Genomic DNA, 25,039 nt, shown 5'->3' with positions numbered 1-25,039 from the left:
TGTTTATGGGGGGTCAATTAAGGAAGACATACTCTTCTGCAAACCACTGGAAACCAGGACAACAGGAGAGGATATTTTTAAAGGACTGGACAACTTTGTGACATGAAGTGGACTTTGGTGGTCAAAATGTGTTGGTATCTGTACTGATGGCACACAAGCCATGACAGGAAGACATAGTGGAGTGGTAACGCGCGTGCAAGCAGTTGCTCCCGACGGCACTTGGGTACACTGCAGCATCCACCGAGAGGCTCTTGCTGCCAAGGGAATGCCAGACAGCTTGAAAGATGTTTTGGACACAGTGAAAATGGTTAACTTTGTTAAAGCAAGGCCCCTGAACTCTAGTGTATTTTCTGCATTATGCAATGATATGGGCAGCGACCTTGTAACGCTTTTACCACATACAGAAGTGTGCTGGTTATCAAGGGGCAAAGTAGTGACACTTTTTTAAATTGAGAGACAAGCTTAAAGTTTTCTTTACTGACCATAATTTTCACTTGTCTGACCGCTTGCATGATGACGAGTTTCTCACACGACTGGCCTATCTGTGTGATGATCTAAATCTAGGATTACAGGGACTCTCCACAACTATATTCAATGTGTGGGACAAAATTGAGGCTATGATTAAGAAGTTGGAGAGTCCCTGTAATCTTTTCTGTCTGCATTAACAAGGACAACACACAGGTCTTTCCATCAATGAATGATTTTTCTGTGTGCAAATAAACTCAAGCTTATGGACAAGGTCAAATGTGATTACAAGGATGGCAACAAACAAAAAACATTTGAGAGTGTGCTGACCCTGGTGCTAGAGGGGGTATGCAGCTGGAGGTTGAATGTTTGAAGGGGTATAAAAAGTTTGGGAACCACTGGTCTACACCCTTTCGAGATATAATCCAATACATGTAACTCTCTTGACCAGCAAAGCATACACATGTCAGGAGTGTAAAGACGGCACACATCCTTCCACACCTCCTGAACACAGGCGAAAGGATAGAGAGGCTTGTCAATGTCAAGAGTGTTTTGAATCCATCCTGAGCGCTTTCCCTCTGGGTGGATTTCAATGCCTTGTCACAATCCTCTTTTCAAAAAGAAGCTCAGATGGTAACGAACGGAGACTGTTATTGCTCATTAACTCTAGTGGACTCGGGTTGCAAACACACACACACACACAAGCACACACTCCTTACAATCTGACTGTCAGAGAGGGAACTCTCAGGTGGGATGCACCAGGATTTCCTCACCTCACTATACATAAAGAGTATACTCTGTGGACAGCTGAGGAATGAGGTGGCCTGGTTTCTTTATCTAACCCCACGCCAGGTGCATTGTTGTCTTGCTGCATAGCTGGAAACACTTTGTGAAGGGAGAAATGTAGGTCATGACTGTCGCTCTGGGTTTGATAAACATTGTTTTGTTATGACTGGGGGGGGGGAGTGAGGACCAGCAGTCAACAGAGACAGGTGTCTGTCTGATTGATGACTGATCTGTCATAACTAACTCATGTTGGTTTTGTTTCTCTCTTTCTCCTCTCTCTTTCCCTTTTCCTCCTCACTTTTCCTTCCTCTCTCCTTTTTCCTCTCTCTCTCTCTCTCTTTCTTTTTCTCTCTTCTCTCTCTCTTCTCTCTTCTCTCTCTCTCTCAGTGTATGCTTCAGTCAGCCTCTACTTGCTCCCCCAGCGGCCTGCGACCCTGATCCTGTATGATGATGTAGTCCAGATCCTGCTGGGATCCCCAGGTGAGTCTCTACATACTATACCTACCTGTACCTGCCTGGTCCTGTATGTGGTTCTGTATGGCTCAGTTGGTAGAGCATGGCACTTGCAGCACTGGGATTGTGGGTTTGTTTCACGCACCCCCCCCCCCCCCCCCCCCCCCTCCCCTTTGTGAAATGTATGCACGCATGACTGTAAATCACTTTGAGTAAAAGCGTCCTCTCAATGGCATATACAAAAATTTTAAATAAATACCTGTCTCCACGCTATACTTACTGTCTACTTTTACATTAGCCAAGATGGCATAGCAGTTCAGACGTCTTTTGTCCTCGTCTTGTCATGTCCTGTATATAAATATATTTACAACTTTTTTCACGTACATTTTATTTTTTATTTTCCATCAACTCATCTTCAAAACACTCCTGCATCCCGCCTCACCAATTTACATTTATAAAAAAGTATTATTTACCTCAAATCTGTAATCCTCCAAGAAGCTAGCCAGAAACTCCAAGAAGCTAGCCAGAAACTAGCCAGAAGCTAATCCAGAAGCTAGTTCAGAAGCTAGTTAGCTTCTTTACTGGCAAATCGTTAGTATTCAGCTAACCACGGTTTGTGGTCATCAGCTATCCTTTAGCTCGAAAATCTATCGCCAGTTTTGTAAGGCGCAGCGCGGCTCGGAACGGAACATACCGGACCAATTTTTCTCTCCATGTCCCTGGATTTCAACTGCTCTCTGGACATTCATACCCGGATCTCACAGCTAGCTAGCTGCTATCCGTGTGACTATCGGCTTTCGTCGATTCCGGAGCAAACATCAATTATTCCGGAGCTAGCCAGCTCCGTCAATCACTCCTGAGTTCCATCAATCACTCCTGGGCTGCAGTCACCTATCCGGACCCGTTTTACTGCCTACGCGGAGCCCCACCGGTGCCTTCACAACTGGACTGCCGACGTTATCTACCCGAAGGAGATCCGGCTGGCTCCTCCGTCGCGACGTTACCTGAATGCCCATCTGCGGCCTGCTAACCGTTAGCTGTCTCACCGGCTGCTATCTGAATAGACAATCGGACAATTTATTTATTTTTATTATTATTATGTTTTCTTCTTGGGCCTCTATAACTATATCTATTGTTCTTATTTTTGTTGTTGTTGTGTGATTTGGATTAATCCCCTCTACCACACGGAACCCCACTAATCTACTGACGGAACGCAAGAGGTGGCTAACAACAGACCTCCATCCTATGCTAGCTTGCTACCGATGGCCTGGCTAGCTGTCTAAATCGCCGTGACGCCGTGACCCCCTCCACTCACTGGACCCTTTTGATCACTCGACTAAGCATGCCTCTCCTTAATGTCAATATGTCTTGTCCATTGCTGTTCTGGTTAGTGTTTATTGGCTTATTTCACTGTAGAGCCTCTAGTCCTGCTCACTATACCTTATCCAACCTATTAGTTCCACCACCCACACATGCAATGACATCTCCTGGTTTCAATGATGTTTCTAGAGACATTATCTCTCTCTTCATCACTCAATACCTAGGTTTACCTCCACTGTATTCACATCCTACCATACCTTTGTCTATACATTATACTTTGATGCTATTTTATCGCCCCCAGAAACCTCCTTTTACTCTCTGTTCCAGACGTTCTAGACGACCAATTCTTATTGCTTTTAGCCGCACCCTTATTCTACTCCTCCTATGTTCCTCTGGCGATGTAGAGGTGAATCCAGGCCCTGCAGTGCCTAGCTCCACTCCTATTCCCCAGGCGCTCTCTTTTGACGACTTCTGTAACCGTAATAGCCTTGGTTTCATGCATGTTAACATTAGAAGCCTCCTCCCTAAGTTTGTTCTATTCACTGCTTTAGCACACTCTGCCAACCCGGATGTTCTAGCTGTGTCTGAATCCTGGCTTAGGAAGACCACCAAAAATTCTGAAATTTTAATTCCAAACTACAACATTTTCAGACAAGATAGAACTGCCAAAGGGGGCGGTGTTGCAATCTACTGCAAAGATAGCCTGCAGAGTTCTGTCCTACTATCCAGGTCTGTACCCAAACAATTTGAACTTCTACTTTTAAAAATCCACCTCTCTAAAAACAAGTCTCTCACTGTTGCCGCCTGCTATAGACCACCCTCTGCCCCCAGCTGTGCTCTGGACACCATATGTAAACTGATTGCCCCCCATCTATCTTCAGAGCTCGTGCTGCTAGGCGACCTAAACTGGAACATGCTTAACACCCCAGCAATCCTACAATCTAAACTTGATGCCCTCAATCTCACACAAATTATCAATGAACCTACCAGGTACCTCCCGAAAGCCTTAAACACGGGCACCCTCATAGATATCATCCTAACCAACTTCCCCTCTAAATACACCTCTGCTGTCTTCAACCAAGATCTCAGCGATCACTGCCTCATTGCCTGCATCCGTAATGGGTCAGCGGTCAAACGACCTCCACTCATCACTGTAAAACGCTCCCTGAAACACTTCAGCGAGCAGGCCTTTCTAATCGACCTGGCCGGGGTATCCTGGAAGGATATTGATCTCATCCCGTCAGTAGAGGATGCCTGGATATTTTTTTTTAAATGCCTTCCTAACCATCTTAAATAAACATGCCCCATTCAAGAAATTTAGAACCAGGAACAGATATAGCCCTTGGTTCTCCCCAGACCTGACTGCCCTTAACCAACACAAAAACATCCTATGGCGTTCTGCATTAGCATCGAACAGCCCCCGTGATATGCAGCTGTTCAAGGAAGCTAGAAACCATTATACACAGGCAGTTAGAAAAGCCAAGGCTAGCTTTTTCAAGCAGAAATTTGCTTCCTGCAACAAAAACTCAAAAAAGTTCTGGGACACTGTAAAGTCCATGGAGAATAAGAACACCTCCTCCCAGCTGCCCACTGCACTGAAGATAGGAAACACTGTCACCACTGATAAATCCACCATAATTGAGACTTTCAATAAGCATTTTTCTACGGCTGGCCATGCTTTCCACCTGGCTACTCCTACCCCGGTCAACAGCACTGCACCCCCAACAGCAACTCGCCCAAGCCTTCCCCATTTCTCCTTCTCCCAAATCCATTCAGCTGATGTTCTGAAAGAGCTGCAAAATCTGGACCCCTACAAATCAGCCGGGCTAGACAATCTGGACCCTTTCTTTCTAAAATTATCTGCCGAAATTGTTGCCACCCCTATTACTAGCCTGTTCAACCTCTCTTTCGTGTCATCTGAGATTCCCAAAGATTGGAAAGCAGCTGCGGTCATCCCCCTCTTCAAAGGGGGGGACACTCTTGACCCAAACTGCTACAGACCTATATCTATCCTACCATGCCTTTCTAAGGTCTTCGAAAGCCAAGTCAACAAACAGATTACCGACCATTTCGAATCTCACCATACCTTCTCTGCTATGCAATCTGGTTTCAGAGCTGGTCATGGGTGCACCTCAGCCACGCTCAAGGTCCTAAACGATATCTTAACCGCCATCGATAAGAAACATTACTGTGCAGCAGTATTCATTGATCTGACCAAGGCTTTCGACTCTGTCAATCACCACATCCTCATCGGCAGACTCGACAGCCTTGGTTTCTCAAATGATTGCCTCGCCTGGTTCACTAACTACTTCTCTGATAGAGTTCAGTGTGTCAAATCGGAGGGTCTGCTGTCCGGACCTCTGGCAGTCTCTATGGGGGTGCCACAGGGTTCAATTCTTGGACCGACTCTCTTCTCTGTATACATCAATGAGGTCGCTCTTGCTGCTGGTGAGTCTCTGATCCACCTCTACGCAGACGACACCATTCTGTATACTTCCGGCCCTCCTTTGGACACTGTGTTAACAACCCTCCAGGCAAGCTTCAATGCCATACAACTCTCCTTCCGTGGCCTCCAATTGCTCTTAAATACAAGTAAAACTAAATGCATGCTCTTCAACCAATCGCTACCTGCACCTACCCGCCTGTCCAACATCACTACTCTGGACGGCTCTGACTTAGAATACGTGGACAACTACAAATACTTAGATGTCTGGTTAGACTGTAAACTCTCCTTCCAGACCCATATCATAACATAACATATCAAATCTCCAATCCAAAGTTAAATCTAGAATTGGCTTCCTATTTCGCAAAACAAAGCATCCTTTATTCATGCTGCCAAACATACCCTTGTAAAACTGATCATCCTACCAATCCTCGACTTTGGCGATGTCATTTACAAAATAGCCTCCAATACCCTACTCAACAAATTGGATGCAGTCTATCACAGTGCAATCTGTTTTGTCACCAAAGCCCCATATACTACCCACCATTGCGACCTGTATGCTCTCGTTGGCAGGCCCTCGCTTCATACTCGTCGCCAAACCCACTGGCTCCATGTCATCTACAAGACCCTGCTAGGTAAAGTCCTCCCTTATCTCAGCTCGCTGGTCACCATAGCATCTCCCACCTGTAGCACGCGCTCCAGCAGGTATATCTCTCTAGTCACCCCCAAAACCAATTCTTTCTTTGGCCGCCTCTCCTTACAGTTCTCTGCTGCCAATGACTGGAACGAACTACAAAAATCTCTGAAACTGGAAACACTTATCTCCCTCACTAGCTTTAAGCACCAACTATCAGAGCAGCTCACAGATTACTGCACCTGTACATAGCCCACCTATAATTTAGCCCAAACAACTACCTCTTTCCCAACTGTATTTTATTTATTTATTTATTTTGCTCCTTTGCACCCCATTATTTTTATTTCTACTTTGCACATTCTTCCATTGCAAAACTACCATTCCAGTGTTTTACTTGCTATATTGTATTTACTTTGCCACCATGGCCTTTTTTGCCTTTACCTCCCTTCTCACCTCATTTGCTCACATTGTATATAGACTTGTTTATACTGTATTATTGACTGTATGTTTATTTTACTCCATATGTAACTCTGTGTCGTTGTATCTGTCGAACTGCTTTGCTTTATCTTGGCCAGGTCGCAATTGTAAATGAGAACTTGTTCTCAACTTGCCTACCTGGTTAAATAAAGGTAAAATAAAAAAAAAATTAAAAAACATATCTCTCCTCTTCTTCCAAAGGAAAATATCCATTACAAAATATCTGGCTTGTAACTTTTCAACTCTTCTCCATATGGCCTTAGATCAGTAATCACACATTTTGAGGGCCCAAATACATTTTCACAGTGGACTGTTAGCGTAGTAGCAGTGCTTGATATAACACATACAGCATAGCATTAAGTTCAGTGCACAGACAGGACAGATACTGTATTATGGCCCTACTATGGCCACTGGGTGTCCGGCATTGCAATCAGCCATCAACCGTTGAGGAAATGCTTCCTTTGAAATCATTGAAAGCTGCTTCACTGCCCGTGTTTCTTTCACGTTGCGTCACGTCCAATGACAGTGTTCAAGTTCAAAGATCGGCAAGGTAAAATGTTCGATGTCTGGCCTCCCGAGTGGCACAGTGGTTTAAGGCACTGCGTCGCAGTGTTGCGGCGTTGCTACAGCCCGGGGTCATTTTTTTAAATAAAAAATCTTCGTTCATTTTATCATGTGAATTGAAATAATGATGTCAGAAGATGCTACTTCTACTAGCTAGCTAGCTACATTGACTAGGTAGGTTCAGGACAACCACTAGTTTAGGACAACCACCTAGCAACAATATAAAAGTGCATTATGCAGAAATCGCTCCGCCATTTCCTGGTTGCTAATATTCAGTTTATGTGACAAAACAGGCCCAGAGAATCATTGTACCATCTAAACTGTTGTGAAATATATTTTCAATAACTCAAAATATTGCATTTTCAGCTTTTTGAAGCTTGGCGTACAAAACCGAAAGTAAAATAGGCAAAAACAAAACTTAAGAATGGGAAGCACCGAAATAGAGCACATACTGTAGAGCAGATTTACCACTTCTTAGACTTGTTTTCAAAGAGAATGACCGATCTATAACTCTTCAGAATTTGGTCAGGTCGCCCAAAAAGTTACATATTGTAGATTTAATGAGTATCTGTGAAAAACTGGACCAAAGCTATTGTACTTATGCACAATCAACAGTAGGCAAAATAGATGTTCTCCCCCTCTGCTCCTCTCCGCTCTCGAAACAAAGCTCTGTGTAGCAGGTAAAATGCAACAGCAACACGCGTATAGTGGAGCTGAAGAGTAAGTGGCAGAACAAATGGAGCTTGCTGTCCTCTAACAACGCAAGCCTCTCTGTGTTCAAAGCCAGTTTCATCACTAGTACATCACCCGGCCGCTAAACTACAGCAAAAGAGAAACATGCTTTTATTGCCAAATCAGGTAATCGCAGCTCTTAGTCGTGTGTGTGTGTGTGTGTGTGTGTGTGTGTGTGTGTGCCTGTGTGTGTGTGTGTGTGTGTGTGCCTGTGTGTGTGTGTGTGTGTGTGCCTGTGTGTGTGTGTGTGTGTGTGTGCCTGTGTGTGTGTGTGTGTGTGCCTGTGTGTGCCTGTGTGTGTGTGTGTGTGTGTGCCTGTGTGGATGGTGTGTATGTGTACATGCATTCATGCTTTTGTGTGGATGGTGTGTGTGTGTGTTTATTACTCAAATCCAATAAAATACACTTGTAGCTTTCCACATTATTGATAGGGCCAATAAACCAGCAATACAGAAGATGAAGCACCCAAATTAAATCGACCTAGATACAACACTGTATCTGCCTCAAGGCATTTCTAGGCAAACCAAACAGGCTATAAATGTCTTCCAAAATTTACACCTGTTTAGCAATGGGCTGGGTGTAAAGTGCCTGCTTTGTTCATCTCTATGACATCAATTAAAGAAAGACCTGTAGATTCACCAGTCATATTTCCGTATGATTTTAATAATTGCTTTCACAGTGGCAGCAGTGCGTACTATTGTTGTGTTGTTATAGCCCACGTCATGGGATGTGATAGATAAGTCTCTGTTTAATGATTGCCTCTGGGGGTGAAAATCTAATTCAATCATATGTATTTTTAAAGCCCTTTTTACATCAGCAGTTGTCATCTAGTGCTTTACAGATGCCCAGCCTCAACCCAAAAAGAGCAAGCAATGCAGAGGCAGATGCACAGTGGCTAGGAAAACAATCATGGGGATGTGGGGGATGTGTTTCGGGCAATGCTGGGGAGGAACAATACCTGATAATTTAAGAAAATAATGTTCTGTCTTTACCTCTATATTCCTCTTAAATATTCAGTATGAGGTGTTAGTAATAATCACAGTGTACACCTCCCTGTCTTCTCGCCCTTCTTCCTCATTCTCTTCATCTCTGTCAGTTTCTCTGCTTACGCCGACAGTACAGTGCTGTACGTGGTGCCACAGCCAAGTTAATTAAATATACAATCATGGCGTCATCCCTCAACATCCTGTCACCTTTCCAGTCCAATGAGGGAGCCAGAATGATGTAATCCGCTCCAACCAAGGCCCATCAGGAAAGCTGTACACGTGACACGCTCACACTTTCTCTGTAGTTCATGCTCTCTCTCTATTTCTCTCTCTTCCTTTCTCTCTCGCTCTCTGCCTCAGACCCACACAACACACATTCTCTCTACTGTCTATCAACTGAATCTCCATACCTCCCCAACCTCCTCTCTCTTGCGCTCTCTCTCTCTCTTTTCCCCCCCTCTTCTCTGAACTGTCATGCCCAGGGCCCCTGACCCAGCAGTTTTCCCTTATCTCCTTAATGATCCCAGAATCTGGGACTGACTCGACTGTACAGTATGTGTGCGTGACAGGATGAGAGGCATTTATTGTGACTGCAACACATTGATTTCTGTACCAACAGCCTCAATGAGAGCCTTGTCTGTCCCCTTTAATTATGCCCCAGACAGCTTTCTCTCTTCCACTGCTCTTCCCTCTATCAAGAGGGCCTTTCATGACATAATTGACTACATATTACTCCCCCCCCCCCTCTGTGGGGTTTTAGTAGTGTGTTGGAGATTTATGTGGCAAGGAGAGGCATCCTTTACTTGTTCAATTGATTTGGGTCTACCTGAGGTAGTTGTATCTACAACTGTTGTACAAACTTACCCCACCAGACATGCCACCGCCAAATCCAGATAAAACTCCCTTCTCATCTCATATTGCTGAAATGAACAGCCAAGCTGGTTTCAAAAACCAGATAAAGAAACACCTCACGGCACAACGCCTCTCCCCTATTTCACCTAGATATTTTTGTGTACTGTATGTATTGATATGTAGGCTATGTATGCCATTTTTTATTTATTTATGTAGTTCTTGTCCTTGAGCTGTTTTTCTCTATTAATGTTCTGTATTATGTTTCATGTTTTGTGTTTTGTGTGGACCCTAGGAAGAGTAGCTGCTGCTTTCGCGAAAGCTAATGGGGATACTAATAAAATGCAAAAAAAAATACCAAACCGGCTCCAATGACCAACTACCCCTGTGTTCTTAGTTAGTTAGTCAGGTTGGAATACTACTTAATTATATCAGGGTGAGATACAGTTACACAACTCTCTTGTTAGTTACCCGTTGGAGCATCTGGCAACTTTTATAGAGGGACATGAATGGAGGATGTGGTCGTTTTGCTGACACGCTTACACGTACACACTTACACATACACTCTCTCTCACACAGGCTCTCACACTCTCCCACTCTCTCCCGCTCTCTCTCAATGCCTCCAGAGTATTCTTGCTCAGTCAGTTAAGCAGCAGTTCAGCACGTTTTCTCTGCTGTCTCTTTAAGCGGTAGAGCCGAGTAGCTCAGAAGGACGAAGCACGGTAGTGTACCACAGCGAGGGCCTTAGTAACAGGGAGAAGAAAGACAGTAGATCCCTGTGCTGATGGATTGGAACTGATGAGAGGCCATCTGAAAGTGCAGCTCTCAGTGCTAAGGCTGGTCACCATGGAGACAACCGGTGGCAAGAAACGAAAGAGTTTTGAAGAGGTGGAGGAGTGTCAATGAGGGGGGAGAGGAGCTTTTCAAGCTGTGTTTGACAAAACCCAAAATGCTGTCTTTGGTAGAATGGGATTGTTAGTGTGGCTGTGTACTTGAAAGCATGCAGCACGTGATTGGTGTAATTAAGCTCTGTAATCACAAGGTATGTTAGGTATTTGGTCAACATTGTAGCCTGTTTAATTGTTATTCCACTCTGTGTTATTGACATTATGGTTGAAACGTCATTGCTCAAGTAGTAGCAGCTACTGGATATCATTCAAGGACAGCCTGCAATAAAGGCATCATTGTACAACCTTGATATGTTTACCTCTTTTCTTACATTGTTTTTAGAGATGATTCAATATACGTTAACCACATAACACATCCATCTCTACGCAGACGACACCATTCTGTATACATCTGGCCATTCTTTGGACACTGTAACAAACCTCTAAATAATGCCATAGAACACTCCTTCCGTGGCCTCCAACTGCTCTTAAACGCTAGTAAAACTAAATGCATGCTCTTCAACCGATCGCTGCCCGCACCTGCCCGCCCGACTAGCATCACTACTCTGGACGGTTCTGACTTAGAATATGTGGACTACAAATACAAATACCTAGGTGTCTGGCTAGACTGTAAACTCTCCTTCCAGACTCATATTAAGATACCCTCGTAAAACTGACTATCCTACCGATCCTCGACTTCGGCGATGGCATTTACAAAATAGCCTCCAACAGTCTACTCAGCAAACTGGATGCAGTCTATCACAGAGCCATCCGTTTTGTCACCAAAGCCCCATATACTACCACTGCGACCTGTATGCTCTCATCGGCTGGCCCTCGCTACATATTCGTCTTCAGACCCACTGGCTCCAGGTCAACTATAAGTCTTTGCTAGGTAATGCTCCGCCTTATCTCAGCTCACTGGTCACCATAACAACACCCACAGCAGGTATATCTCACTGGACATCCCCAAAGCCAATTCCTACTTTGGCTGCCTTTCCTTCCAGTTCTCTGCTGCTAATGACTGGAACGAATTGCAAAAATCGCTGAAGTTGGAGACCTACATCTCCCTCACTAACTTTAAGCATCAGCTATCTGCGCAGCTTACCGATCGCTGCAGTTGTACATAGCCCATCTGTAAATAGCCTATCCAACTACCTACTTCATCCCCATATTGTTTTTATTTACTTTACTTTTTTGCTCTTTTGCACACCATTATTTCTACTTGCACATCATCATCTGCACATCTATCACTCCAGTGTTAATTTGCTAAATTGTAATTACTTCACTACAATGGCATATTTACTGCCTTACCTCCTTACTCCATTTGCACACACTGTATATAGATTTTTCGATTGTGTTATTGACTGTACTTTTGTTTATCCCATGTGTAACTCTGTGTCGTTGCTTTTTGTTGCACTGCTTTGCTTTATCTTGGCCAGGTCGCAGATGTAAATGAGAACTTGTTCTCAACTGGCCTACCTGGTTAAATAAAGGTGAAATAAATAAAAAATAACACTCACTCTATGCGTGCCCATAAAGCTTATATTTCTCTTTCCCTCAGAATCCCCCCCATTGTCATGTGGGTTCAGAACAGAGCTACTGAAACAGGCCATGTTTGAGTTGACTCTCCTATATTTTGTGTTGCATAGCGTGTGTTAAGTCTCTTGGCTCAGATGTCATACTAATACGTTACTGGGGATGAATCAGTGTTACACACAATTAATTGGAGCAACACGGGAGGCTTAGTTATCCCCCCTAGTTATCCTTTGGGGGAAGGCATTTTCAGGCTCTGAAGGTACTTTGCTATGAGTGGTTGTTAGCCAGTCATAGGCCCTAGAAGTGTGTCAAAACCTTTACTCATCTGGTTGTGTGTCTTATCTGTGTGCTTCATGATAGAGACCATAGCAGGGATATCGACAAGGTTGTTTCTCAGCTATGGCATTGAGCCTGATGTGTCCACAGCTACAGAAAAACCTCCAGGGAAGTCAATTGGTTGTCTCAAAAAATGGGGAAACACATACAGTGTCAGCAGTAAGTGTCTGCAACCTAGCTAACATGAATCATGCTGTGATTCAATCACTGCATCCCAGCTGCACTTCTAACTCAAATGTCAAGCCTTTACAACACACACACACACACACACACGACTAAGAGCTGCGATTACCTGATTTGGCAATAAAAGCATGTTTCTCTTTTGCTGTAGTTTAGCGGCCGGGTGATGTACTAGTGATGAAACTGGCTTTGAACACAGAGAGGCTTGCGTTGTTAGAGGACAGCGAGCTCCATTTGTTCTGCCACTTACTCTTCAGCTCCACTATACGCGTGTTGCTGTTGCATTTTACACACATAACATTATTTACAGCAGCCTCCGCCTCTGGCATATGCTGCTCTTTAGTGGCTACACTCGATGGTCACGCTCTCCCATCATGCCTCCCTCCATATGCTCTGCCCCCTCCATTGTTTCTGTTGTTGCTCTGTGATGTCGGACTGAACACCTGGGCCTTGTCCGTTGGTATGGAAATGAGGGAACAAAGGGTACAGAGCGTTCACAAAAAGCACACCTGTCCTATCTCATTCCGCTGTCTCTAAGCCAAGCCATGTCTCAGCCATCAAGCCATTTTATATGTTGATTAGTGCTGTGGCGTATAGCACAATTATTCAGCAGCACCAATTTAGTACGAAGTCCTGTCTTTGTTTCTGGATGAGGTAAGGGGCATGCATTGTTATACGTATGGAACATTTCTGGGATCTTTTATTTCAGCTCACGAAACATCGGACCAGCACTTTACATGTTGCGTTTATATTTTTATTGAGTCTAAAAGATTTGAGAATGACACAAATATTAATTCCCACAAAGTTTTCTGCTTCAGTGTCTTTAGATATTTTTGTCAGATGTTACTATGGAATACTGAAGTATAATTACAAGCATTTCATAAGTGTCAAGGCTTTTATTGATAATTACATGAAGTTGATGCAACGAGTCAATATTTGCAGTGTTGACCCTTCTTTTTCAAGACCTCTGCAATCCGCCCTGGCATGCTGTCAATTAACTTCTGGGCCACATGATGGCAGCCCATTCTTGCATAATCAATGTTTGGAGTTTGTCAGAATTTGTGGGTATTTGTTCGTCCACCCGCCTCTTGAGGATTGACCACAAGTTCTCAATAGGATTAAGGTCTGGGGAGTTCTGCCTATGGACCCAAAATATCAATGTTTTGTTCCCCGAGTCACTTAGTTATCACTTTTGCCTTATGGCAAGGTGCTCCATCATGCTGGAAAAGGCATTGTTCGTCACCAAACTGTTACTGGATGGTTGGGAGAAGTTGCTCTCGGAGGATGTGTTGGTACCATTCTTGTTTTTCCTGGAGAGAAGTCGTTTCTTTGCTGCCCTTCTTGACACCAGGCCATCCTCCAAAAGTCTTCGCCTCACTGTGTGTGCAGATCCCACAGCCGAATCAACTTTAGGAGATGGTCCTGGCACTTGCTGGACTTTCTTGGGCACCCTGAAGCCTTCTTCACAACATTTGAACCGCTCTCTTTTAAGTTCTTGATGATCCGATAAATGGTTGATTTAGATGCAATCTTACTGGCAGCAATATCCTTGTCTGTGAAGCCCTTTTGGTGCAAAGCAATGATGACGGCACGTGTTTTCTTGCAGGTAACCATGGTTGACAGTGGAAAAACAATGATTCCAAGCACCACCTTCCTTTTGAAGCTTCCAGTCTGTTATTCGAACTCCATCAGCATGACAGAATGATCTCCAGCCAACACTCACACCTGTGTTAACAGGAGAATCAATGACATGATGACGGCTGGTCCTTTTGTGGCAGGGCTGAAATGCAGTGAACATGTTTTGGGGGTATTCAGTTAATTTGCATGGCAAAGAGGGATTTGCAATTAATTGCAATTCATCTGATCACTCTTCATAACGTTCTGGGGTGTATGTAAATTGCCATCATACGAACTGAGGCAGCTGACTTTGTGAACATTAATATTTGTGTCTTTCTCAAAACTTTTGGCCACGACTGTACAGTTGAAGTCGGAAGTTTACATACACTTAGGTTGGAGTCATTAAAACTAGTTTTCAACCACTCCACACATTTCTTGTTAACAAACTATAGTTTTGGCAAGTCGGTTAGGACATCTACTTTGTGCATGACACAAGTAATTTTTCCAACAATTGTTTACAGACAGATTATTTCACTTATAATTCACTGCATCACTTTTCCAGTGGGTCAAAAGTTTACATACACTAAGTTGACTGTGCCTTTAAACAGCTTGACAAATTCCACAAAATTATGTCATGGCTTTAGAAGCTTCTGATAGGCTAATTGACATCATTTGAGTCAATTGGAGGTGTACCTGTGGATGTATTTCAAGGCCTACCTTCAAACTCAGTGCCTCTTTGATTGACATCATGGGAAAATCAAAAGAAATCAGCCAAGACCTCAGAAAAATGGTAGACCTCCACAAGTCTGGTTCATCCTTGGGAGCAATTTCTAAACGCCTGAAGGTACCGCGTTCATCTGTACCAACAGTAGTACGCAAGTATAAACACCATGGGACCACACAGCCGTCATACCGCTCAGCAAGGAGACGCGTTCTGTCTCCTAGAGATGAACGTACCTTGGTGTGAGAAGTGCAAATCAATCCCATAACAACAGCAAAGGACCTTGTGAAGATGCTGGAGGAAACAGGTACATAAGTATCTATATCCACAGTAAAACGAGTCCTATATCGACATAACCTGAAAGGCCACTCAGCAAGGAAGAAGCCACTGTTCCAAAACTGCCATTGAAAAAGCCAGACTACGGTTTGCAACTGCACATTGGGACAAAGATTGTACTTTTTGGGAAATGTCTCTTGTCTGATGAAACAAAAATAGAACTGTTTGACCATACTGACCATCATTATGTTTGCAGGAAAAAGGGGGAGGCTTGCAAGCTGAAGAACACCATCCCAACCGTGAAGCACAGGGGTGCCAGCATAATGTTGTGTGGTTCTTTGCTGCAGGAGGGACTGGTGCACTTCACAAAATAGATGGCTTCATGAGGAAGGAAAATTTTGTGGATATATTGAAGCAACATCTCAAGACATCAGCCAGGAAATTAAAGCTTGGTCACAAATTGGTCTTCCAAATGGACAATGACACCAAGCATACTTCCAAAGTTGTGGAAAAATGGCTTATTGGAGTGGCCATCACAAAACCCTGACCTCAATCCTATGAATAATTTGTGAGCAGAACTGAAAAAGGGTGTGCGAGCAAGAAGGCCTACAAATCTTGTTCAGTTACACCAGCTCTTTCAGAATGAATTGGCCAAAATTCACCCAATTTATTTTGGGAAGCTTGTGGAAGGCTATCTGAAATGTTTGATCCAAGTTAAACAATTTCAAGGCAATGCTACCAAATACTAATTGAGTGCATGTAAACTTCTGACCCACTGGGAATGTGATGAAAGAAATAATAGCTGAAATAAATAATTATTTCTACTATTATTTTGACATTTCACATTCTTAAAATAAAGTGGTGACCCTAACCTATAACAGGGAATTTTTGCAAGGATTAAATGTCAGGAATTGTGTAAAACTTAGTTTAAATGTATTTGGCTAAGGTGTATGTAAACTTCTGATTTCCTCTGTATATTCACTACTGTTGAAAAGTTAGAAATGATTAAGATGGGCAAAAGAACACAGACACTGGATAGAGGAACTCTGCCTAGAAGACCAGCATCCCGGAGTCGCCTCTTCACTGTTGATGTTGAGACTGGTGTTTTGCGGGTACTATTTAATGAAGCTGACAGTTTTGGACTTGTGAGGTGTCTGTTTCTCAAACTAGACACTCTTGTTCAGTTGCGCACCGGGTCCTCCCACTCCTCTTTCTATTCTGGTTAGAGCCAGTTTGCGCTGTTCTGTGAAGGGAGTAGAACACAGCTTGTACGAGATCTTCAGTTTTTTGGCAATTTCTCGCATTGAATAGCCTTCATTTCTCAGAACAAGAATATTCTGACGATTTTCAGAAGAAAGTTATTTGTTTCTGGCCATTTTGAGCCTGTAATCGAACCCACAAATGCTGATGCTCCAGATACTTAACCGGTCTAATGAAGGCCAGTTTTATTGCTTCTTTAATCAGAACAACAGTTTTCAGCTGTACTAACATAATTGCAAAAGGGTTTTCTAATGATCATTGATCCTTTTGAAATGATAAACTTGGATTAGCTAACACAGGAGTGATGTTTGCTGATAATGGGCCTCTGTACGCCTATGTAGATATTCCATAAAAAATCAGCCGTTTACTGCTCAATCATCATTTACAACATTAACAATGTCGGCACTGCATTTCTGATCAATTTGATGTTAATATAATGGCCATAAAAAATCTATGTGTATGTAAACTTCCGACTTCAACTGTATACAGTACCAGTCAAAAGTTTGGACACATCTACTCATTCATTTATTTTGGCAGCAATTTCTGAAGCTGATAACCACCCCTAACTTGTCACAACACAACTGATTGGCTCAAATGCATGAACCTTTGTGTAGTCTTAACATTCTGTATACTCCCCTTGTCCTAAGGGTAAAAAAGGACCCACGTTCACTAAACCTCTCAAATAAAGCAGCTTAATTTAATTACAAACCCCCAATCTATTTTGCATGAAGAAAACCTGTCATTCATCACAAACTTTGTTAATATCTGGGCTTTCCCTTTTCACAATGCAGAAAGACTGCATTTAACCACTCATTTTTATTACAACACACCTGTCATAATTGTTTTGTTTATTAAAGTAGAGGTTTATTATTATTATTATTATTATTGCTAAAGGTACTGCATAGGTGTAAACATATATTTTTTAGCTAGAGATAGCACTTGTATAGCCTAAGGAAGTAGCAGAAGTGCGCAGAAAGTTGTTTTGAATGCATTTTATTGAAGGGAAACAATAAATCTTGAACTTTTTTGGCAACATAGTGATATATACTGATATACTGTAGAATGAGGAATTCAACTACAAAATACTAGTCTTCTACCATTTTTTTTAACCATTTCCCCCACCCACAAGGTGTATAAACAACAACAATAAATAAGAATAAAATAAGATAATAGATACAAAACAAAAATGTGAAGAACATAAATCAATCAACTCTAATTAGCACATTTATGCAAGTATGTGTGGATGGACTTTTCAGGTGTATTTCTCACATGTGCAACACATAGTATTTGTTTTTACAGTCCTTCCTTGGGGGCAGAATTGGCATATCCTCCTCTTGCCTAACCCAGCTGCAGCCTCAGGTGGATCAGGACAACATTCAGCCCCCTGAACAGCTTTCACAAGCGATGCAGAGGCTGCTGTGCGGGGGAGGCGCGCCCTTCTTTGATGTGTGGGGTTACAAGTGCATTTTCTCTTGTTCCATATCACGAAGGCATTGTATGAGGACACATCAATGATGTTATGGAAAATGACCAGGGGCCAGCGTTCCGTCATCCTCCTGCAGCTGTAAGTTCCAATCGCATTGTCCAGGTTGTCCACGCCTCCTTTGTTGTGGTTGTAGTCCAGGATGATGGCTGGCTTCCTGTCCTTTGCCGTTTGTGCAGTTTGCTCAGGAGGACCACATTCTTGTTCCTCTTTGGGAGGTAAGAAACTAGAGTGGTGGTGGGGGTGAAGGCAAACTTTAATGAGAAGGCCTCTCTCCCCCATGTTGCGAGGAGCGCAGGGGGGAGCTCAGGCTTGTTCTTTCTAACTGTGCCAACCATGGTGATCTTCCTCTTCAGGAGCTGCTGGCTGAGTTCAATCAGTTGCACACCTAATCTCAATTTATCATTGTGTATGTGTGTGTGTGTGTCTTTGTGGTTTGTGTGGTGTGTAAATTATTTTATAACTGCCGGGTCAAAAATGACCCTAAGACAATCTTTATACCCTGGTGGTGTACAGCTTTCTTGGAAATATGAACAAATACGATGTTTCACTTTTGCCAATGTTGGGGTCACTCTAGGAAAAGTCATCAAATTTCAAGTTGAAAAAATATAATTTAGGGGGTTTTCTCTGCTGTAAAAACATAGTGGCGGGTCATTTTCTACTATTAAGAGAACACAAGGGTTAAGAAGGAAATAAATTCCACAAATTAACTTTTAACCAGGCACACCTGTTAATTGAAATGCATTCCAGGTGACTACCTCATGAAGCTGGTTGAGAGAATGCCAAGAGTGTGCAAAGCTGTCATCATCAAGTCAAAGGGTGGCTTCTTTGAAGAATCTCAAATATTAAATATATTTTGATTTGTTTAACACTTTTTTGGTTACTACGTGATTCCATATGTGTTATTTTTTAGTTTTGATGTCTTCAATTCTACAATGTGGAAAATAGTAAACATAAAGAAAAACCCTTTAATGAGTAGGTGTCCCCAAACATTTGACTGGTACTTGTATATGTATATATTTATTATTTTTATTGTGTTTTTTTTGTTAGGGGGTGAAAGTCTATGGGCATCACTGTAATAGTCCTGGTATTTGTCAGAATTGCTAGACTGTTAATCGTCCCATGCCATTGGAGCTTGGACACGGTGTGTCCAGCATGATAAAATACCTAGAGAGAGTGCCTCCAGACAGACACTGGGAAGCTGCCAAACCATCCCAGATCATAGGCACTTCAGCCAGCCACCGAACTCTAATCTCAATGGGGTTAGCGTCAGCATTGGCTTTACAGCATAGAACACAAAGCCCAGTCCTCACTCCCGTGTGTTTTCCAGCCTAGTTGACAGATGGCACGCTTCGGCTGAACTTTCACCCACAGCCAACAACTGGCTCTGGGCAGCATTAATAAGATAAGATCACACAATGCAGGGCACCTCCATTCATTTGTCACCTCTGATGGCGGTACCCCCTCAAGGTCAAAGGCACTCGGTTGTATGCCTGCACCTTTAAGGCAGTCTTCTATCTTATTTGCATGTCCTTACTTTTGGTGAATAAATGGCCCAATGAAACTCCAACACGCTTTGTGAAATAGAGTGCAGTACTTTTAACTGATGAATGGCTGGGTGGGATGAATCAGTGTCCTATTCCCTCTGGGGGTCTCTTCTTAATCTCACTCAACCAGGCTTTCAGCACGGGGACATTTTGGTGATGGATGGCCCATGTTCTCTCTTGGGACCCCCACTGCCACTCTCCCCCTTAGGCCCCTGCAACCACCCCACCACTCCCTCCTTGGCCCTTCCCCTTCTCTCAGAGCAGAACCCAAGGAGTGACCCAGTCTGCCTGCCTTTCAGGGCCATTGCAGTCCTTTGAGGTTTGTTTGTGCGAGTCTTCTTACTCCCCTCTCCTCAGTCATCTTCTCTCTCCATCTTTGCTTTATGCCATAGCTTCCTCCTTAGTCTGGCTGGGATCCTGCTCTGCTTAACAGACAGGCACTGTTCAGGGCTCAGAAAGTACCCAGAGAGCACCCCCTGTACCAACCAATCAGCTCTGTGTTTTCTAGAGCCATGCCCCAGATCACGTCCCTGTCCTGGGCTGGCTTCGGTGAAGGAAGGGCAGCAGCTTGGCCTCTCAGATGGAGGGGGGCTACGGAAAGGAGGGAGCAGAGAGGCAGGAAATAAATGGTGGAGAATAACAAGTTAAAGCACAGCTCTGAGGCGATATAGTCTGATACGGAGTGGTCTGGCCTCTGTGAGGAAGTCCACTAGTCACAGGACCATATAATTATACGGAACAAAAAATATAAAGAAGAAGCATGATCATTACACAGGTGCACCTTGTGCTGGGGACAATAAAAGACCACTCTAAAATGTGCAGTTTTGTCACACAACACAATGCCACAGATGTCTCAAGTTTTGAAGGAGCGTGCAATTGGCATGCTGACAGCAGGAATGTCCACCAGAGCTGTTACCAGAGAATTGAATGTTAATTTCTTTACCATAAGCGTTTTAGAACCGCAGACCACGTGTAACCACACCAGCCCAGGACCTCTACATCCGACTGATCTTCTGAGACCAGCCACCCGGACAGCTGATGAAACTGAGTATTTCTGTTTGTAATAAAGCCCTTTTATGAGGAAAAACTCATTCTGATTGGCTGGGCCTGGTTCCCACGTGCCCCTGCCCAGTCATGTGAACTCCATATTTTAGGGCGTAAAAACATTATTTCCATTAACTGATTTCCTTATATGAACAGTAACTCAGTACAATTGTTCCATGTTGCAATTATATTTTTGTTCAGTATACATATAGAATCAATTTCTGTCAAACAATCCTACTAAATCCTACTAAATTACAGAATTTAGTAGAATAAATGTTTCAAAGGACTGAATGACATTACATTTGTATTGAGTAGGGTGCTGAGTACACCTCCCACACCCTATTTAAGAAAATGCTCAAGACTTTGTTGGAGTGCCAACGTAAATGAGAGCCAATTTGGATCAGGAAAAGTGAACTAAAGAGACTTGAGCGTGTCAGAAATCTCAGAGCTGTGGAATCTTACCCCTGGTTGCCCATGACAACCTAATTGAGTCATTTGGTGTGAATTGGCAGTCCCTGCATTGTCCAGTAGTATCGCTGGTTTGTTTGTCTGTTCTTCACTTGATCTGAGCTGAGTAACAGTTTGTTTGGGTGGATAGGGGTATCTATTCTGGTTACTTATTTCATTGGCATTCACACTGATACTATATAGAGCAAAAATGATTGTGCTTGGTTGCAAACATGATGAGTTTTGCTACGCAATGTAAAGAATGGTTGTATAGGGGAAATTAAAGACATTATGATTTAACATTAGCCCTTGGCGGCTGCTCTTTTGAGGTAGTTTCACATTTGAGCCTGGATTGTATCATGAGTATATTATATATGAGTGAAAACAGTCATACATGCACAACTTAACCTAATTATTACTTAACATGCTGTTTCCAATCAGCTAATGAACTCTCCAGCATGTGACTGTCATCCCACCATGCGGTAATGTGATCCTCTGTCAAAGTTTACAGAAGTTATGCCTAGTGTTGGTGGAGAGGTAAATACAAAATAATGCTACGAGCATCAATGAACGGGGTTCACAGGATGACAGAAAGGACACAAAAACATGTAGGATAACAAAGCAAGTACTCTGTCATGGAGAAACTATCTTCCTTTATGTGTTATCAATGAAATCAAAATGATGACACAAGTGAAGTTTAGTTTAGTGCTGTAGGTCTGAATTCAGAAGATAATCATTCTTAAAGCCATTACTTAAATGTATTGAGTTTATATGTGACCTGATCAGGAAACTAGGCATAATGTCACAACTTCACAGGAGAGCGATTTTAATGTTTTTTGGAGGGTGGGGCAGAAATGCCTTCTGGAACATGTGAACTTTCATGTGCCTTAATAACAAATGTGTGTGCCATCTGTAAATACGAATACAATTGTTAAATTACAAGCCTTGTTGGTAAAGCCACAGACATGCCGAGAGAGGAGTTCGGATTGGTCTGCGATATAGAAGGCTTCTGTCTATTTGAGCTGGTCAGTCTGTGTTGGTAATCTTGTCGAACGCGGCTTTTGCTCTCCGTGTTGCTCTCCACTTTCTGGAGGATCGAGTTTTGAAATCATTAGAATTAGAGTATAATAGCTAAAGAGATGGAGAAAATACCTGTCTCTGGATTACATCTTCAAACTAAGGGCAACCGTGGCTTGGCATCCGTGACAGGGAGACGTGTCCATCATGCATGATGATTTTGACAGAAAGTGGTTTCATTTCAAGCTAAAGTGTACTGTTAGCTAGCTAGCTAACATTAGCTGATTGACTCCCTAGCCAACGTTAAGTGTATGACATTATTATTTGTATCCCAGAACCGTTTGCTTTGCTAGTTAGAGCCTAATGTTAGCTAGCTAACATTGAACCTGGTTAGGTAGCTCCCCGCAGATTCATTCAGGATTAGTAGAGACATGATTTGGCACTATGTTCATTGTTGTTAACTAGATAACATTAGCTGTCTGGCTCGTTAGCTAACGTTACGTGACGTGTGTGATCTTACATGTTATTTACCTAAGGAACTTTGGTCCCAAATGAGGACCCAGCCGAGAAGAGATCAACATCCGACGAGCTTCTCCTTCACGTCTTTATGGAAGTAAACAACACCTGTTGAATATGGCCGGTGTCAGTAAACGTCCGCAAAAAAGCATAATGAAAGTGTTGCCAGCAGAGCTGGTTAGGCTGTTTTAATGTTATCCAGAGGTAAACCCATCATTGGCCAAATCGTCAAGTGTGCACTCTGGAACGCTCCGAGAGCAAAACAAGATGTGTGGGGCTAAAGCTTAAGAGGGTGTGAACGATGTTGAATGGGTGTAGACAAAGAGCTCTTCACGAGATTCCAAAACATTCAAAGGCCATTTTCTCAAAAGTGAGTTTACAAGTTTATGAACTTTCAAAGCAGAATTACTTTCCCATTGTTCCTAAAAAAAAATGTAATGTATTATATTCCATTTTGTAGCTCTGAGTCTCTACTTTTATCCAATGTTAAAAACACCATTTAAAATTTTGCTACATAAGACCGAATCCAGGTGGTGAGTCACCATTAGGTCAATTTGCCTAATGGTTTATGTTTACATTTTGGCAGTGAGGAGCCCTTTATCTACTTCCACAGAGTCAGATGAATTTGTAGATACCATTTGTATTTTATTTATTTATCTGTTATTTTACCAGATAAATCGACTGAGAACGCGTTCTCTTTTGCAGCAACGACCTGGGGAATAGTTACGGGGGTGGAATGAGCCAATTGTAAACTGGGGATTATTAGGTGACCGTGATGGTTTGAGGGCCAGATTGGGAATTTAGCCAGGACACCGGGGTTAACACCCCTACTCTTACAATAAGTGCCATGGGATCTTTAATGACATCAGAGAGTCAGGACACCCGTTTAACGTCCCATCCGAAAGACTGCACCCTACACAGGGCAGTGTCCAAAATCACTGCCCTAGGGCATTGGGATATTTTTTTAGACCAGAGGAAAGAGTGCCTCCTACTGGCCCTCCAACACCACTTCCAGCCGCATATGGTCTCCCATCCAGGAACTGACCAGGACCAACCCTGCTTAGCTTCAGAAGCAAGCCAGCAGTGGTATGCAAGGGTGATATGCTGCTGGCTTCAATGATTTTAAGTTAAATGTAGTTGTGCTAATGGCTGGAATTCTATGGGTACCTGCTAGCATGCTAGCATGTACCCATAGACCTAGGGTATCTTATAGCATAGAAGATACCCATAGACTTTCAGCCATTGCGCTAACACTAGTTAGCATTGGCTCACAAAACTACCTCTAACTTCCTTCATACTGGTCACAAAGGCATACAAAATTTACCCATGAGTTCATCTGACTCTGGGGAAGTAAATAAAGGGCATCATGGCCAACATACCAAAGCATCCCTTTAAGATGAGTGAAACATTTTCAGTGTACGTGTATTGGTATATTAGGGAATATTATAATAAATAAAGTGTTTCATACATCTATCTGTCATCACATTTGCAGATTTATGTAAAATAGCCTATTATTCTTAATGTAGATTGGATAGTCATAATTTAAGCTCATAGTATATCTCGATCATTGTTCACAAAAAAAGACTGCAATGTTCAATGCGTGACTGAGTGTACTTTCTTTTTGTGTATATAAACACATTTAATGCAATTCTACTACAATTTATATGACTGGGGACATTAGCAGAATCTTTTTTAATACAACAATAGTTGTATTGTATATAGTATAGGCCTATGGGCTACTGCTGACTCTGATAAACAGATAAATAAAAAACGACCTTGTCTGCAACCATCTAATCTAGGCCTAAGAAAAGGGGAGACACAAATTGTACAATGTGACATCCATCTAACCTGGAGGAACAAATTATTGTCCAAAAACAAAGTTTCAAGTGGCACTGACCCAATGATAACGAGTTCATATGTGCACAGCTCACTTAACGGGGATATTGTTTCGATCGATTAGATTTTTTGGGCCGCAAGCGAGTAGCAGCCTTGAGCATATACCATGGTATTTTCAAAAAGCCACAGGATGGTTTTTCAATACTGTCAATACCATCTAAACTATTTCTTATAAGTTTTTCTTTACATTTGAATATTTGTAGCTACTTTTTAATAAATACCTGCAGTCAACTTGTGCCATGTGTTAGGAGAGGAAGCAGATTCCGTTCTTCATTTCACCTGTCACATTATTTTACACTATGAAGTTTACCATAGTTCCCCAGAACAGTTGAGCCAGACACGTTTGTTTGTAAATAGCACAATGGGAGAGAGCGGGATCTGGTCCATAGCGTTGTATATCTATCGGCGAGTCTGTTGTGCGGCGCACATGAGGTGTTGAAGTTGCACTTGTATCTGTACTAAAGGTTTGACATCAGATATCTTACAGTGGTTTTCTGCCAGAAGTCAAAGAGCGCTAGATGAGTTATATGTACAGTTGCCATTTTTTCCCTGTGCTTTGTTTCTCTC

The 25,039-nt window shown here is 42.7% G+C and overlaps 1 protein-coding gene across 1 annotated transcript in view; it reads left to right on the top strand.

Moving 5' to 3' along the window:
- Positions 1–25,039, top strand: part of LOC110486133 (protein FAM171A2) — a 78,874-nt gene that overhangs the window by 31,266 nt on the left and 22,569 nt on the right. The window contains exon 3 of the mRNA XM_021557505.2: positions 1,639–1,731. Within this exon, the coding sequence (XP_021413180.2) occupies positions 1,639–1,731 (93 nt within the window). The remainder of the gene's footprint in view (positions 1–1,638; positions 1,732–25,039) is intronic.

The sequence above is a fragment of the Oncorhynchus mykiss genome, chromosome 13 (genome assembly GCF_013265735.2).
Source record: "Oncorhynchus mykiss isolate Arlee chromosome 13, USDA_OmykA_1.1, whole genome shotgun sequence".
NCBI lineage: Eukaryota > Metazoa > Chordata > Actinopteri > Salmoniformes > Salmonidae > Oncorhynchus > Oncorhynchus mykiss.
This window is presented reverse-complemented; position numbering and strand designations above follow the sequence as displayed.